The sequence below is a fragment of the Cuculus canorus genome, chromosome 1 (assembly GCF_017976375.1).
Source record: "Cuculus canorus isolate bCucCan1 chromosome 1, bCucCan1.pri, whole genome shotgun sequence".
Taxonomy (NCBI): Eukaryota; Metazoa; Chordata; class Aves; order Cuculiformes; family Cuculidae; genus Cuculus; species Cuculus canorus.
Genome location: NC_071401.1, coordinates 11818713 through 11836132, shown reverse-complemented (window position 1 = coordinate 11836132; position 17420 = coordinate 11818713). Strand labels below are relative to the sequence as shown.

At 41.7% G+C, this 17420-nt stretch overlaps 1 protein-coding gene across 1 annotated transcript; it reads left to right on the top strand.

Moving 5' to 3' along the window:
• The first annotated feature begins 209 nt into the window (after positions 1–209).
• On the top strand, positions 210–15520 carry MED17 (mediator complex subunit 17). The gene is made up of 12 exons (XM_054077566.1): positions 210–501; positions 1385–1551; positions 1913–2132; positions 3384–3520; positions 3644–3728; positions 5591–5743; positions 6592–6722; positions 7756–7940; positions 9023–9160; positions 10148–10265; positions 12191–12350; positions 14434–15520. Exons 1-12 carry the CDS (start codon positions 270–272, stop codon positions 14637–14639), a joined length of 1932 nt encoding a protein of 643 aa, XP_053933541.1. The 5' UTR covers positions 210–269; the 3' UTR covers positions 14640–15520.
• The last annotated feature ends 1900 nt before the right edge of the window (positions 15521–17420 follow it).

The following is a 17420-nucleotide window of genomic DNA, read 5'->3' as shown; positions in this document are numbered from 1 at the left end:
CCGCCCCATCCCCTTAGCTCCCGCCCCTTGAGGGCCGGGCCCGCCCTCTATGCCCGCTGTCTGGCCGCGCCCCCTACTTTCACACCACCCCTTGTCTAGGACCGCCGCCCTTCCCGCCCCACCAACCATTAGGCCCCGTCCCCTCTGGCCCCCACGGCCTTGCTCTCTATGCCCCCAGCTCCCCCTGTGGCCCCGCCCCCATCCGGCCCCGCCCCCGCCCGGCCGCCGTAGCCGGCGCGCGCGGTCCTGGCGGTGCAGGGCGCGCTAAGATGGCGGGTGTGCCGGCCGTGCGCATCAGCATCGAGTCGGCGTGCGAGAAGCAGGTGCAGGAGGTGGGGCTGGATGGCAGCGAGACCTATCTCCAGCCGCTCTCCATGTCCCAGAACCTGGCGCGCCTGGCGCAGCGCATCGACTTCAGCCAGGGCTCCGGCTCCGAGGAGGACGAGCCGGGCTCGGCGGGGCGCGCCTGGGCCGAGCCGGGGGAGGCGGAGGATGAGGAAGGTGAGGGGCGCGGAGCCTCGGCCCCTGGCCAGGCCGCAGCGAGCTCTGGCGGTGTCCGGCCTCCGCCCCGCGAGCCCCGGGCCCGGCTCGGCTTCCTCGCGGATCCCCGGGCTCGGCCGTGGATCGGGCCGGGATATTGATGACCGAATCCCAGAACATTCCACTGCTAGAGCGGGAAAGGACAGATCCAGGTGGATCCGGTTCCGTTGTGGTTCAGTTGGAAGGGATCTTAAAGATTACCTAGTTCCAACCCCGTGCCGTGGGCACGGACACCTCCCGCTGGATCAGGCTGCTCAAAGCCACATCCAGGCTGGTCTGGAACACATGGGGCAGCCTCGACTTCTCTGGCCAACCTGTGGCAGTGCCTCACCACCCTCACAATATCAAATTTCTTCTTCACATCTAATCTGCATGTCCCCGCTTTCAGCTTAAAATTATTCCCTTTCCTCGTATCCCTGCACTCCCTGATGAAAGAGTCTTCTCCCAGCTTTCCTGTAGGCTCCGTTTAGGTACTGGAAGGCTGATGTAAAGGGCTCCCCAGAGCCTTCTCTTTAGGCTGAACAATGGTACCTGGTGCAGTACCAACTCAGCCTGTCCTCTTATAGGAGGTGTTGTAGCTCTCTGATGATCTTCATGTTCCTTCTCTGGACTCGCTCCAACAGATCTATGTCTTTACTGTGTAGAGGACTTCAGAACTGAATGCGGTATTGCAGGTGTGGGTCTCACGAGAGCAGAGTAGAGGAGCAGAATCACTTCCCTCCACCTGTTGGTTATGTTTTTTGTGATGATGTATTTTATACAGTTATGAGCTCTCTGTTGGTTAAGAATGAGCCTTACAGTGTGTCTTTTTACAGTTCTTTGTTTTCCCTTCTTTTGTTTTTAGGGTTGGTGAAATTTCAGCCATCCCTCTGGCCTTGGGACTCAGTGAGGAACAACTTAAGAAGTGCCTTGACTGAGATGTGTGTGTTATACGATGTTCTTAGTATTGTCAAAGATAAGAAGTTCATGACTCTAGATCCAGTTGTGCAGGATCCCCTTCCTCCAAAACAGGTATATTATGCCTAGTCATGTAGATTTTATGGCTTGATACCAAAGATTTTTATTTCACTGGAGTGGAGTTTTTCATGTATGATAAGTACAAGATTTAGTAAAATGTTCTTTGTGATGTGTTGGCACAGTGCTTTATGGGTCAAAGTAAGGCTGTGAATGGGAGGAGAGGCTGATTTCGAAGGCCTCTTTGCTGAAGCTCTAAGTCAAAATTCTACTTAGGGCTGTATGCTGTTGTCATGAAAGTTACTTAAAGTTACTGAACATCCAGGAAAACGAAGTTATCAGTCACTGTCAGTTAGTTCCACTAAGTAATTCTTGGAGAATTAAGATACAGGAAGTTTTTATTTTCATTTGTTATTAGAATCCTCAGTTTCTACAGTTGATTTCAAAAAAGAAGTCATTAGCTGGAGCAGCTCAAATCCTATTGAAAGGCGCAGAAAGATTATCCAAATCGGTTGCAGAAAACCAGGAAAATAAGCGACAAAGAGACTTCAACTCTGAGCTGCTACGACTGAGACAACATTGGAAGCTGAGAAAAGTGGGAGATAAAATTCTTGGCGATCTGAGCTACAGAAGTGCAGGTAACCAGTAGGGTCTTCTGTTTTTCTCAAGAATGGATGTTTGTATTTAACAAATATTTTTTTCGTAAGCGGAAAAACAGGTGGAATATTTTTAATAACAAATAATATCAGATAATAAAATATGATTAGAGTTATGAGACAACTATAAAAGGAGAAAAATTGTTTTATTATCAGGGAAAAATGGCCTGCTGTCCTCAGCCTAGAAAATGATTTTACAAACTGGCTGTATGGGATTATTGTAAAGAATCCTTTGCAGAAGCAATTCTGCATTGACGATGTAGTTGATCAGATGACAAATAGACCCTATAAATCTCTGGCTTTTACCTATATTTTGTCTGTAAGGCATTTTTAAAAGTTCGAGGAGCATCTTGTGTTTTTCTCTGAGTGCAGACAAATTTATTGTATCTGTTATTACTACGCTTGTGCGAAGTGATACTGAGAATGTGCATTATTTCCTGGATTACAGTGAGAGAGGGTAACCAGACCAGAGTTTGGAGCCAATTATGGGGTGAAGGAATGAATAGAGGATCTCGCCAAACTTCAGATATTGATACCAAGCAGGAATCTGAGCTGGTTGTTTTGGCTCCAGTTGTCATCATTGTCAAAATCAGCGTTATTAGTCTTGCATTCATGAAGAAGCTGTAGATGTTACTGAAAAGATGTGTCTTTTTAGATGATTTATCCTGAACTAGATGAACTGTTCCCTGGATGTAAAAGGGATGTAAAAGCTAGGACGGATGTGGACATCTGCCTTTATCAGTCTCACATTTATGACTGACTGTGTGGCTGTTTTTTACAAACGGAATGCTGTCATAGTTTTAAGATTGCAAGCCAAACACCATCTGCATTCCTTTACATCAGTAGAGGTGTTGCCCCTTAAGCAATTCCTTGCATAACCTTGGACAGTTATTTTTTTTGTCTTGTTTTAACCAAGCACCCTTATTTTTCCTTTGCTGCTTCTCCTGACACCATTTTGAAATACTGTTTTTCTCCCAGGACTATTAAATACTACTTGCTAACTTACTCTAAAATATTACACACCACACACTGAAGGACTGAGGTGCTGATGTGCTGAAATTAGCTTTCTAATTGACCTGCTTTTTTAAAGAATTCACTAAGAAATTTGAGTCAAGCGCAACCATGGAGGTTTGGAGACTTAGAAATAACATATTCTTCCAAAATGATGGTATGAGCTTCATTATATGCAGAAGATGGTTTGTAGTATGTGTGTCTTTGTCCTTCCTTTCTTAGGCTCCCTTTTTCTTCATCATGGCACATTTGAGGTGATAAAGAACACTGACATTGACCTGGATAAAAAGATACCTGACGATTACTGTCCTTTGGATGTTCAAATTCCAAGTGATTTAGAAGGATCAGCTTATATAAAGGTTTGCCAGAGAAACTAATAATATACTAATAATACTAATAATATAGCATGGATTTTTTTTGTTGTTGTTATTTGTATGCTTGCAATAAAGATCAGACAACAAATAATGTTATCTTTTGCCTAGGTTTCTATTCAGAAACAAGCTCCAGACATTGGTGACCTTGGGACAGTCAATCTTTTTAAAAGACCCATGCCAAAATCAAAACCAGGTATGGCCAGCTATGTGTCATTTTCTGAGCACATTCTCAATAAATGGGTTTGCATCTAATATTCATCTGAAAATTCTAGCTTGAAAGAAGAGTGAGCAAGAATGTTATTTAAATTAAAATTTTCTTTGTAGGTGCTGGTTGGGCTTTGGAAAGGTGATGCTTTTCAAAGTGGTTTCCTTCAGGCCAAATGCAAGGTCCTACACCTGGGTTGGGGCAATCCCCGATATCAATACAGGATGGGGGATGATGTTATTGAGAGCAGCCCTGCGAAGAAGGACGTGGGGACGTTGTTCGATGAGAAGCTCAACATGAGCCGGCAATGTGCGCTCACAGCCCAGAAGGCCAACCGTGTCCTGGGCTGCATCAAAAGAAGCGTGGCCAGCAGGGCGGGGGAGGGGATTCTGCCCCTCTGTTCCTCTCTTGTGAGACCTCATGTAGAGTATTGTGCCTAGTTCTGGAATTCTCAACATAAGAAGGATATGGAGCTGTTGGAATGAGTCCGGAGGAGGGCTACAAAGATGATCAGAGGGCTGGAGCACCTCACTTATGAGGACAGACTGAGAGAGTTGGGGTTGTACAGCCTGAAGAAGAGAAGGCTCTGAGGAGATCTTATAGCAACCTTCCAGTATGTGAAGGGGCTACAAGGAAGCTGGAGAGGGACTGTTTACAAAAGCTTGTAGTGCTAGGACCACAGGCAATGGGTATAAACTGGAGAGGGGCAGATTTAAGCTTAACATAAGGAGGAATTTCTTCACTATGAGAGCGGTGAGGCACTGGCACAGGTTGCCCAGGGAAGTTGTGGCTGCCCCATCCCTGGAGGTGTTCAAGGCCAGGTTGGATGGGGCCTTGGGCAGCCTGATCTAGTGGGATGTCCCTGCCCATGGCAGAGGGGTTGGAACTAGATGATCTTTAAGATCCATTCCAACCCAAACTATTCTATGATTGTATGATTCTATATGTGTTTACCTACTTTCTGAAATACTAGGATTGTATTTTAGGTATTCTGAAGCACCTTCTGTTAGTCATTAAGAGTTTGAACACATAACCGAAAGCAAGCTAAGGTATTGTAGCTCAACTGGACGGGGTTTCCACTCAGTCTTATCTCTGCCCAAAATGCATCATTTGTTTCTGTGCTCATATGGTTTCTCTGAATCTGAAATTGTGCTGGCAGCATGTGCATTAATTACCAACAGTTCACCTGCCAAACAGTAGCTTGATCCATATAATATGTGGCAATATCTGAAGGTGTAAACCTTTCGGATTAAAAATTTATCCTTAGTTCCTTGGGATTAAAAAGAACTGGTGGGATTTTATTTCATAGTGATCTGTGAGACAGGTGGTTGTGCTGTCCTAAACACAGTATGTTGTGTTAAGTAGATGTTCCATCTGGTATTGAGGATACAGTATAGAGCTTGTGGGCTTACTCAGACCAGAATCTTCCAAGAGTTTGGGCCTATAAATCCTGTGAAAGCAGGTACATGAATTTAACATTATTATGTAGTTCATTGTAGAGTGAATTTCATAAAGCTAGAGGTATCATTCAAAGTAAATTGCTTATGAACCCCTGCTTAAGTTGCAGAGTTTACAAAACGCCTGGGAATGTAACAGGCAGTTCCAGAAGGGAGTTGTAATTCACAATATACATTTACATAAAACAAGTAAAATATATAACTGTGATCTTAGAGAGCTTGTTTAAATGAGATAAAATTCTGGAAATACTCAATTTGCACAGAAGATACCGGCTGTCTTATCTTAGCAATTAGTCATAGCTGCTGCACAGTATCTGGTATCTGAAGCTACCTTTGTATCTTCTATTTACTCTTTATTCTTCACTTCTTCAAAAGTTGATTTATATTTTTCAGGTTGTCCACACTGGCAGACAAAGTTGGAGACTGCACAGAATGTTCTCTTATGTAAAGAAATTTTTGCCCAGCTATCACGAGAAGCTGTTCAAATTAAATCACAAATTCCTCACATTGTTGTGAAAAATCAGATAATCTCCCAGCCTTTCCCAGGTAGGAAGCTTTAAGACATCTTAACCTATGTTTATTTGCCCAAACATGAACTGAATTCCTGATTGTTGTGACTTTTTTAATCACTTCATTGTTAAAAAAAGGTAATCTTGTTTTTCAAAGGTTTTGTAAAACACAATTTCCCAGAACTTGCATTATGCTTAATAGAAAAATTCAACTAATGCACTTCAGTTCCTAATTTATTCATGTTTTGTTGCGTGGATTTTAGATGGGTTTTCTTTGTGATTGTGGTTTTTGTCAGTAACACTTAGAGCTGTGGACTGTAATGCCATGTACACACGGCCGCTCGGAGCTGTGCATAAGTCATTGCTCCAGGATTGCATGCAGGTGAAATTTAAGACTTGAGTTAATAAGTCTCCAGAAGAACGGAGGCTGATACTCTTCACGGAGCATAATTAAGCAGCCTGAAGATGGCTCAGAGTCGGCTGATGAATCCCTTTTTGTAACAAGAGGTACACAACTGATTATATCGTGAAATATTATGTTCAAGATTGCTTTCAATTTATATGATGGTAAATCATTCCTTCTTTGTGAAAAGAACGGTGTCCTGGGGACTTGTCTTTTTGTGTGAGATTTAGTCATAGAAATTGGTATGAAAGGCACCTCCTGAGCTAATAGTTGGCCTCTCAACACTTCAGTGAGTAGTAAGTCTTACTTGCCTTTCATGCTGTGCTCTCCAACATAGTTCCGTGATTTTTTTTTTCTCTGATACGGTGAATAGTGGTTGTAAAACTGCTGACTGTAAAAGGTGGGGGGAAAAGTAGTTCTCAGTAGCCTGTTTGAAAATTGCCAGTGTCCTCATTTATTTTCTTTTTATCTGCTTTGTACAGGTTTGCAGTTGTCTATTTCTCTGTGTCATTCTTCCAGTGACAAAAAATCACAAAAATCTGCTTCTGAAAAACAGAATCCAGAGGATCATCTTTATGTTCTGGAACATAATTTGCATCAACTTATCAGAGAGGTAATGCATTTATGGGCAAGTATTGAAGAGGTTTTGGGTTTTTGTTTAGACTTCTACATAATCTGGGGCACTGTCGTAGCAACAGAGTGCCAGTAGAGGCCAGTCTCTTCCTGTCCGTTTCTGTAGGACGGCCTATCCTTCAGTTTTAGTATGCATGGAGTTAGTATGCATAGTTAGGAGTGCTCAACTTAACCTCAGACCTGACTGCTTGCTTCAAAAAAGCCATGCAAGGTTTTCCAGTATAGCAGCTCATCAGTCTCCCTCTTTCTTTTTTCTCTAACAAGTGCTTGTTGTGTATTTAAGTCAGCATCTCTTCAGACTGTGCTCCATGAAGAAAAAGCAACTAGTTACCATTATAACTTCACTTCTTTTGAGGTCCACTTCTCTGCTTCAGTATTTTAGATTCTCGTATAATCTAGCAGAATGACCTGGGCAGGTGGTTGAGGTTGCATCTGTTTAGGAAAGCACAGTTTTAGTTTCATTTAGTTGTGAAGCTGTCTTCCAGCAAGTGTTCATCTTGTTGCAGCTTTGCAACGTTATGCAATGGCTTTGCAGGTTATGCAATTGTGTGGAATAGTCCACACACTTTCAAACACTTAACTGGATTTCATGAAGCTTTGGCTCAGTGCCCAACACTGTTGTGAATTTCCTTTCTTGACTTTGAACAGGTTGATAAATCTTCTTGTACTTCAATTTTTATCTCTGAAATGTTTCTTTATTTTTGTTAGGCCAATCTGTGTGTCTCAGAGATGTATAAAAGGCAGACTTATTAGTAGGATCTACTGCCTCACTACGAAATTTTTGTTAGCTAGCACCTTTTTTAAAAAATCACTTTCCAAGGTTTAAAAGACCCGCATAAAATATTGTTGTAGAGCTGGCTTTAAACTGCTGTAAAGTTTATAAAGTAAAAAAGTTATAATTTTTGAAAGTACGTACACTTGAACTTGATGTGAGGAAGTGTATTGTAGTATACATATTTCTTGTAGATATGGTTTTGGTCCCTTTGTTTTATGACATCTGTTGTTTGTTGCAGTGTCACAAGCAAACCCTGAGCTCAACAGTGATGCCACATCCAGCTAGCGCACCTTTTGGCCAAAAGAGAATGAGACTTGCAGGACCACAGGCTTTTGATAAAAATGATATCAGTTCTTTACAGTCAAATGAAGGTCTTCTGGAAAAGATAATAAAGCAGGCAAAACATATCTTTTTGAGACGCAGGTAGGTCATACACTATTTTTGTTAAAGTAACAATAAAATGTACCATTATGTAGATTACAATGTCTTTATTTTTAGTACTAAGAACCAAGAGCATATCGTGAATCTGAGGAAACTATGCTCAGCTAGTAAAAAAGAAATGAGATTTCTTTGAGATCTCTGTGATAGTTATGATGTAGGTTGCTGATAGTTTTCCCTACTTTTCTTAAGCTGCATAAATGCTTTTTAGTATCCTTTGCTGCATAATAGTCTGTACCTAGTAGTAGTATCACTTTAATACCTCTGTGGAATGCATATGAAGTGTAAACAAGTGTGCTTCATTAGCACCAGGATGGTGCTGAAATAGAACTTTGATCTACATGGTTCTGTAAAATCTGCAATTTTTTTTCTTGTGCCACAAAAAAACCTCGACCCCAAAATAATAACATACTGATACCAAAAATGTCGGCAAATAAACTCTCTAAGAGTAGTTTTGGAGTTTTGGAAAGCAAACATTCGTTATGTTCTGGATGTGTGGAGGAATGATTCCATCAGTCCATTAGTCATGTGCAGCGAGACAAGAACTGGTTACAGAATATATTTCCCACTTACATAAATATGTATTCATTTTCCAAGAAATCTTATGCATATTCTGTTACTTTCCAAGGACTAATTTTAATGTTGTTATGAACTTCCCAGCAGCCAAATCTCTGCTAGTTAGAGCCAATTCTCTTTCTGACCTTGCATTTTTAGATAAACTGCAAACAGAGATGATTACAGAAGATACATCTGTTCAGCACAGATCATACTTAACATAAGACTTTATAATTTCTCAAAAGAACACAATCTATAAAAACACTGTTTGAAAAAACATGCTATAAAAAAACCCATGCTATCAGGGGGACATTGTGTCTAATGTTCAAAAAATGCAGTTAATTAAATGAAACTTAACTGAAGTTAGAAAATTAATTCTACTTTAGCTTAAATCAGAATATTCCACTTTCTACAGCAGTAACTACTACTTGTATCATATCCACTTCCTTTAAAGAAGGTAATGGCACAAACTATCTAGATTATTGTGGCTGGAATATGTTTTTGTCTTCTAGAACTGCTCGAACCATTGACAGTCTGGCCAGTCGTATTGAGGATCCTCAGATTCAGGCCCACTGGTCCAATATAAATGATGTTTATGAATCTAGTGTTAAAGTTCTAATAACTTCTCAAGGATATGAACAGATATGCAAGTAAGTATGACAGTGCACGTATCTTTCTAGTTGTAGAAGCATGCAGCAATGGCAGAGTCCATTCAAGTTGTGTTTTACAGATGTAGATTCATCTTCAGGCAGACAACTGGGAGCCCATTGTTTGTGTGTGAGTGTTTGTTTTTCTGAGTTGTGAATGGAACAGGTACCCTAAGAAAACCCTTCACCCACCTTACACTGCATTTAATAAAGAAACTTAGTACATTGTTAACTAGCAGAGTTTCCTTTCAAAGAAGGAATCCCATGCTGAAAGTGGCCCTTTAAGGTGGGATTTGCTTAGATGGAAATAGCAGAATATAAAGTATCTTTTTATGTACTGGGTTCTAAGCTTCCAGTCTGATCATGGAGAGCTAGTTGCATAGACACTGAAGTGTGGAACTCAACGTAATTTTCATGCTATTAGTTATACACATTGTCATCAAAATATGAGATTTCTGGTTCCAGAAATGAATGTCTGCATGCTGACCAGCACTGACTTAACTAATGCATTAACAGCAGATGAAGCAGTTGCTTTAGCATGGTTTATTCATTTTGATAAGTCCTCTCTGGATATGTCCACGCTGTAGGCAGACTGCAGTCACTGGTGCAGTTTGCAGTCTTGGTTCCAGAATACACATGCTGCCCAAGTCTTGGCCGCAGGATAGAACAGGCCCTGAGTACGTGTCATTTTCACCTGAACCTCTGGAAGGAAACCTGGGGTCAGTGGCAGGAGGCACTATAGAAGGTTCATTGACTTGGACAACTGGTGGACTGGGTCTGGGAACATGCCACAGGATACATGTGTCCTGCAGTATAGAGGGAGGTGGTGTGGTGAGTGAGGAATGAAGTGTTTGGACTTGCTTTTGTTTTCTGCAGGCTTTGCACCATCCTCATCATATAGTTCTTCCCAATTAATGGGAGGAGTTCTGTGTTCTTAGCTTCCTGTCTCTTAAGTAATACTTTTTGAATAACTGCATCTTTTCTTCAAAGATCCATTCAACTACAGCTGAACATTGGAGTTGAACAGATCAGAGTGGTGCATAGAGATGGAAGAGTCATTACATTGTCCCATCAGGAGCAAGAACTGCAGGATTTCCTTTTGTCTCAGGTAGATTCATCTACATTATTCTTCCCTTTCTTGTAGTGTTTTGTGGAAGACTCTCTCCTTTATGTAGAAAATGTTAGAATACTTAAAATAACGATAGTGAAAATAGAATGTTTGATGACTGAATTTTTCAGTGTCTTTTTTATATTGACTTTAGCAACTGTTATGAAATATAATGCCAGTTTTTACTAAGATCAGTAGTATTCGTTTTTTTTCCCCTTCAATTTAACATACATTTCTTTATGCTAGTCATTATGGGAGCACTAAGATTTTTTTCCGACTTCAGGACAAGTCAGTGAGCCTCATAGCAGACAGTAAGGTATTCAATGAAACTTACTGTAACCAAGTCCTATCTAGAGTAGAGATCTTAATGAGCCCACAATTACTGTCATTTCAACATTGTCTTGTTAATGTTCACTTTGCATCAGCCGTTATTAAATCGGCTCATATTTGAATGAACTTGTTTTCTTAATTGTTTGGGCCAAGCTGCTGGTTTTAGTCAGAAGTGACAGTCTCCCCACTATGCATTATAGTCAAAATGCAGGTCTTTATTAACAGTGGTTGACCTCTTGCAGTTACGCAAAACCCCACAACACAGAAAATGAGTTGAAGCAGATTCTACTGAGGGAATTTGGTTTTGGTCATACGTTTTCAGACTTGTTCACAGAGAACTGCTGAAGGGTGCTAGATACTTCCTTGTTACAAGTGTTAGGTCGTGATACAAAAAAATACTAGCATTTAAACTTTTAAACTGTTAAAGCTCAGTGCTTACATTTGAGCATTAATGGAGATAATTGTGCATCTGAGAAACTCAACTTTTTTTTTCTGAATTTGCTGTGGTAATACTCTCACAGATTTTGTATACTTTACAGCAGTGGCCTCACTTCCATTCAAAGAAATTTTTATGTCCAAATCTTGTTTGTGTCATGTAAATTAGTTCCTGAGACCTAAATAAAGGGTTTTGTAAATTGAAAGCTATGCTTAAACAAATGCATAGCTCATATACCTATGAAAAATTCATCTAACCTGCATAGTGTGCTTCTCTGTCTGCAAAGGAGCTAGTCTAAATTCCAATAACACAAAGCTGTACTAGCACTAATGTAGCAAGTTCCTTTGAAACTAGGGAGCTTACCATAGAATCATAGAATGATTTGGAATTGGATTGGAAGGGTCCATGGATGTCATCTAGTCCAACCCCCCTGCAGCGAGCAGGGATATCTTCAACTCGATCAGGTTACTCAGAGTCCCATCCAACCTGACCTTGAATGTTTCCAGGGATGGGGCAACTACCACCTCTCTGGGCAAGCTGTGCCAGTGTTTCACTACCCTCAGTGAAAAAAATATCTTCCCAATATCTAGTCTAAACTTCTTTCCTAGTTTAAAACCGTTACATCTTGTCCTATTGCTATAGGTACTACTAAAAAGTTTTTCCTTATCTTTCTCATAAAGCCTCCACTAAGTATTGATAGAACTTATAATAATTTTTAAGACAAAGTTATTTATAAAATAACTACTAAACAGTAGAAGAAAAAAAGCTTGGTAAAACCAGCGAGCAGTTCTTTCTGTGATGTGCAGATATTGAACAGTACTTGAAGGGGCTACAAGAAAGCTGGGGAGGAACTTTTTACAAAGGCTTGTAGGGATAGGACCAGGGGAAATGGATATAAACTGGAGAGGGGCAGATTTAGACTAGACATGAGGAAGAATTTCTTCACTATGAAAGTGGTGAGGCACTGGCACAGATTGCCCAGGGAAGCTGTGGTTGCCCCATCCCCGGAATTGTTCAAGGCCGGGTTGGATGGGGCCTTGGGCAGCTTGATCTAGTGAGATGTCCCTGCCCATGGCAGGGGTTTGGAACTGGATGATCTTTAAGGTCCCTTACAACCCAAACTATTCAATGATTCTATGAACCTCTTGTTATCTTTCAGATGTCACAGCACCAAGTACATGCAGTTCAGCAGCTTGCAAAAGTTATGGGATGGCATGTGTTGAGTTTCAGTAATCACGTTGGTCTGGGGCCGGTGGAGAGTATTGGCAATGCATCAGCAATAACTGTCGCATCACCAAATGGAGACTACGCCATTTCAGGTAGTGTTTTCTGTTGCAAATGTATGGGAAATGTTAAAATTCTTCCATGAATTCTACAGGCTTGTTAAGTCTCTTTCAGAGATAGTCTCTAGAATATTTTGCTACAAATCTACATTATTCTATAAAAGTCTAGAGACTATCTCTTTTGTGTATGGAATTGTCACCTAAGTAGAATCAATACTTTGCCCAGTAAGCCATTTAACATTAGTATGATTTAATTTACACAGACTTGAAAATATTTCTTAGTATTAGCATAGAAAAAATAGATTACAGAAACTATCAAGGTCTTGAGAGAAGGGAACAAGGCGAGCAACAGGATCACAGCTCTAGACTTAACAAGAGGAGAGTTTGATTTCTTCAGGGATCTTATTGGATGAATCCTATGGGATGGAGAGAAGAGAGGTACGAGAGAACTGGTTGATTATTTCTTTCAAGGATTACCTCCATCAAGTTCAAGAATGGTCATTCTTTGTGCAAAGGTGACAGAAGATCAGATATGACCTGTGGATGAACAGGGAGCTTATGACTAGCTTCCTTTTTATGTCATGAGATTATAAGCAGGGTCAGTTGTCCTGGGAGGAAAATAGAGAAGCTGTCCAAGTATGCATTGATGGGGATAGAAAAGCCAAAGGCTGTGCAGAGTTGAATATGGCGAGGGACATAGAGGGCAAAAAGAAGAGCTTCAACGGATATATCGGTGGCAAAAAGAAGAACAGGGAAAATGTGGGCCTGCTGTTAAATGGGGAGATGACTTGGTGACACAGGACATGGAGAAGGCCAAGGTACTCAATGCCTTCTTTGCTTCAGTGTTAAGACTGCCTTCAGGAATCCCAGCTCCCTGAGACCCATGGAAAATTTTGGAGCATTAGAGAATCATAAAATCATTTGGTTGGAAAATACTTTTGAGATCATAGTCTAACTGCAGCTGTCCACTACTAAACCATATCCTGGAGCCTCCTCATCTACCTGTCATCTAAATACCTCCAGGGATGGTGACTCGACCACCTCCCTGGGCAGCCTCTGACAATGCCCGATAACCCTTTCAGTGAAGAAATTTTTCCTGATATCTAAACTGAACTTCCCCTGGCACAACTTGAGGCCCTTTCCTCTTGTCCTGTCACTTGTTACTTGGGAGTAGAGACCAATACCCACCTAAGTGCAACTTCTTTCAGGTAGACAGTGTGACAAGGTCTCCCTTCGGCCTCCTTTTCTCTATGCTAAACAACACCAGTTCCCTCAGCTATCTTCCATGTGGCGTCTGCTCCAGCCCTTTCATCAGCTTTGTTGCCCTTCTCTGGACCTCAATGTCTTTCTTGTAGTGAGGGCCCCAAAACTGAACCCAGTATTTGAGGTGCAGCCTCACCAGTGCTGAGTACAACGGCAAAATCACTTCACTGGTCCTCTTGGACACCGTTTCTGATAAAAGCCAGGATGCCATTGGCCTTCTTGGCCACCTGGGCACACTGCTGGCTCATACTCAGCTGCTGTCAACCAACACCGCCAGGTCCTTCTCTGCCAGGCACCTTTCTGGACACTCTTCGCGAGGTCTGTAGGCGCTGCACAGGGTTGTTGTATCCCAGGCGCAGGACCCAGCGCTTGGCCTCTTTGAAACTCATACCATTGTCACAACCTAACTTATCTCCCTAACTGCTTATTTAAAACCCTGTCAACCAAACACTGCCCCTACCCTCCAACATCAAAATACAAACACCAAGGTAATAGACCACCACCCACCACGCCCCACCAGTCTTGCAGAATTTTGTGGCATCATTGGGGAAAAAAAACCAACGTGCATTTATAAGGTGTAACGTGTGGGTTTTTTTGGTTAAATGTTTCTCTAGTTTGCTTTAGCCAAGAATATGCAGTGCTAAGGCAGTGAAGCCATAGAGTAGTGGGAGATGAGAGAGAGAAAATTCATAGAGAAAAGCTTTTTTTAAAAAAATAAGTAAGGTAATTCTCCATGTTTGCTTTCATCGTGTTTGGAGTTGAGTAGGATTAATGTATAGCATAGTTGGGCAAAGTTACTTAATATGAGGATTCCCTACAGTGTAAAAACGCTCATAAAAATCTCTGTTCATTGCAGTACGTAATGGTCCAGAAAGTGGCAGCAAAGTTATGGTTCAGTTTCCACGGAGTCAGTGCAAGGATCTCCCCAAAGGCGATGTACTGCAAGACAACAAGTGGAATCATCTTCGAGGACCATTCAAGGAGGTGCAGTGGAATAAAATGGAAGGGCGTAACTTTGTGTATAAAATGGAACTCCTCATGGCTGCCCTAACTCCATGCTAACGATCCGACAGCATCCTTGTGGGAGCTTTGAGTCATCGCTGCGTTGCAAGCGATCACTGCCCATGTAGCAAAGGGAAGTGGAACCGATGGGGCAGTGAAAGAAAGCAAGCCCAAATTTATTTCCTGTACATTGTCCATTGTAGTGTTTGTAATAAAACTTTTTTCAGTTACATATAAAATACAACTCTTTGAAAAAGTTCCTTTTATCTGTATCTTTGCAGATTGCCTAGAGTATCACAGCTGAGTAATTAATGTATTTTTCTTGTATAAAATTAAATTCGGTAGTTTTTCCTGCATGAAAGATGTCTGCTCAGAGTCATTCCCTTTCCCTCCTATGCCTTTTCTCTACTGATCTTTGCAAGTATTTCTGAAAGAAGAAAATTACTAGAATTGAACTGTGCTATCGATGAGCCTTTTTAGTGGCTTATACCCATGTGGAAGCTAATAGACATGTTTGATTAGGAGTAGGACAACAGAGAAGCACAGCTCCCTTGTCAAGAATTAAGGCTAACTATAACTTGAGAATCTAGGATCAGTTTTCACTGCCTGACGTTCTTAGGGTTGGTTTGTACATTGATGTAGCTTCTGGGTGACCCATTTCTTTTTGAGATACATGTTTACCTGTTTTTTTGTTTAAGTTGAGAGTGTTAAGACATTGCAGCTTATGACAAATGTCTTTCTGATGGCTAGACATGAGCTCCTGTGGCATCAGTTACTTTGCTTGTGTGTTCTGTCCTCTTGTTTTGCAAACATGTGGGGTTTCCTTTGGGTGCTTTTGCAAAATTCTGCTAATTCGGTTGCTAGGTGACTTGTGTAAATGCACGTCCAGGTAGGAGCAGGTACCGGGGATACAGTAGATCTTGGATCACTATGCTGATTATTGTCCAGAGAAACAATATCGCCCAGAAGGTCAGCTCTTTTGAGTTCTTTCAAAATTAAAAAAATAGTCATATTTTTGTCTTCTTTTTTGGCTGTAATTGTAGCCTTCTTGAATTGTTTAGTAAGGCATTGCAAAGTTTTTCTTTTGTTTGATGATTAATTGCTAAAGGTATGTATATAAACAAGAATTTCTTGCACATAGTACTTGTATGATGACAGCTGCTATTTTGCTGTGTTCTTGAGCAATAAATAATAGTAGGAAATACATATTAAGGAACTTCTTGTGGCAGGCTGCTGCTGCTCAGTGTCTGTCCAAATGAGCTGTTGTACTTAGATTGCTGTATGCCAGTGTAGAACATGTTAGAATCATAGAGTCATAGAACAGTTTGGGTTGGAAGGGACCTTAAAGATCATCTAGTTCCAACCCCCCTGCCATGGACAGGGACATCCCACTAGATCAGGCTGCCCAAGGCCCCATCAAGCCTGGCCTTGAACACCTCCAGGGATGGGGCAGCCACAGCTTCCCTGGGCAATCTGTGCCAGTGCCTCACCACTCTTGTGGTGAAGAAATTCTTCCTTATGTCTAGTCTAAATCTGCCCCTCTACAGTTTGTACCCATTCCCCCTCATCCTATCACCACAAGCCTTTGTGAACAGTTCCTCCCCAGCTTTCTTGTAGCCCCTTCAGGTGCTGGAAGGTCGCTATAAGATTTCGGAGCCTTCTCTTCTCCAGGCTGAACAAGCCCAACTCTCTCAGTCTGTCCTCATATGGGAGGTGCTCCAGCCTTCTGATAATCTTTGTAGTCCTCCTCTGGACCCATTTCAACAGCTCCATATCCTTCTTATGTTGAGGATTCCAGAACTGGACACAATACTCCAGACGAGGTCTCACAAGAGTGGAATAGAGGGGCAGAATCCCCTCCCTCGCCCTGCTGGCCACACTTCTCTTGATGCAGCCCAGGATACGGTTGGCCGCCTGGGCTGTGAGCGCACGTTGCCGGCTCATGTCAAGCTTCTCATTGACCAGCACCCCCAAGTCCTTCTCTGCAGGGCTGCTCTCAAGCACGCCATCCCCCATTGTGTACTGAAATCAGGGATTGCCCTGACCCAGGTGCAGGACCTTACACTTGGCCTTGTTGAACCTCATGAGGCACTGTGAAAGAGAAGGGGTTTTCCTTTCAGCTTCTGATGAGTTACCTAGGACAACTTATGAAAACGAAAACACACTAGTTGTAAATAGTCTATTGATCTTGAAAGCTGCCAGGTCCTGGACTGCTTTTTCTCTTAAAATGGATGCTAGCCATCCAGTCCATGAAAATCCAAGTCCATTCAATAGTTTATTGAACCATCTTCCTTCTAAACCTGCCTGTAATTCCTGAGTGGCCTTAGCTACTTGTTTAATTTTATCCAACTGAATGTTTAAATTTTCTGTTACATTTGGGGTATGAACACAGCAACTATCATTTTGCAAATTTAAGTACCCACATATGTGATGTTCACGTAAGAGTAAGAAATCCAGAGCTAATCTGTTTTGTAAAGCCATTTTTGAAATTGCCTGTAATTGTTCATTTAATTCCATAAACCCTAATTGTCTGCATTTGCCAACATTTCCACTTAAGAGTGTTAAATTGTTTCTGGCCAATCCATTCCTAAATAATGATACATGAGATGTAAATAGTGATTGTAATGTCCATCCTATGGCTCCTGTACTTGAATGTTGCCAGTCCTCTGATCTCTTAACTCACCCTCACAGACTATGCTCCCGCGGGGATCTTTTCCACAGACAACATAAGGTCAGTACTCCCAATGTCCAGTATTTCCCTTCTCCGAGTAAAGGGAGGTGAGTCATCCACACTCCTTCACTCTCCAAACCATCAGTCCCAAAGCTAGTACTGATTCTTGG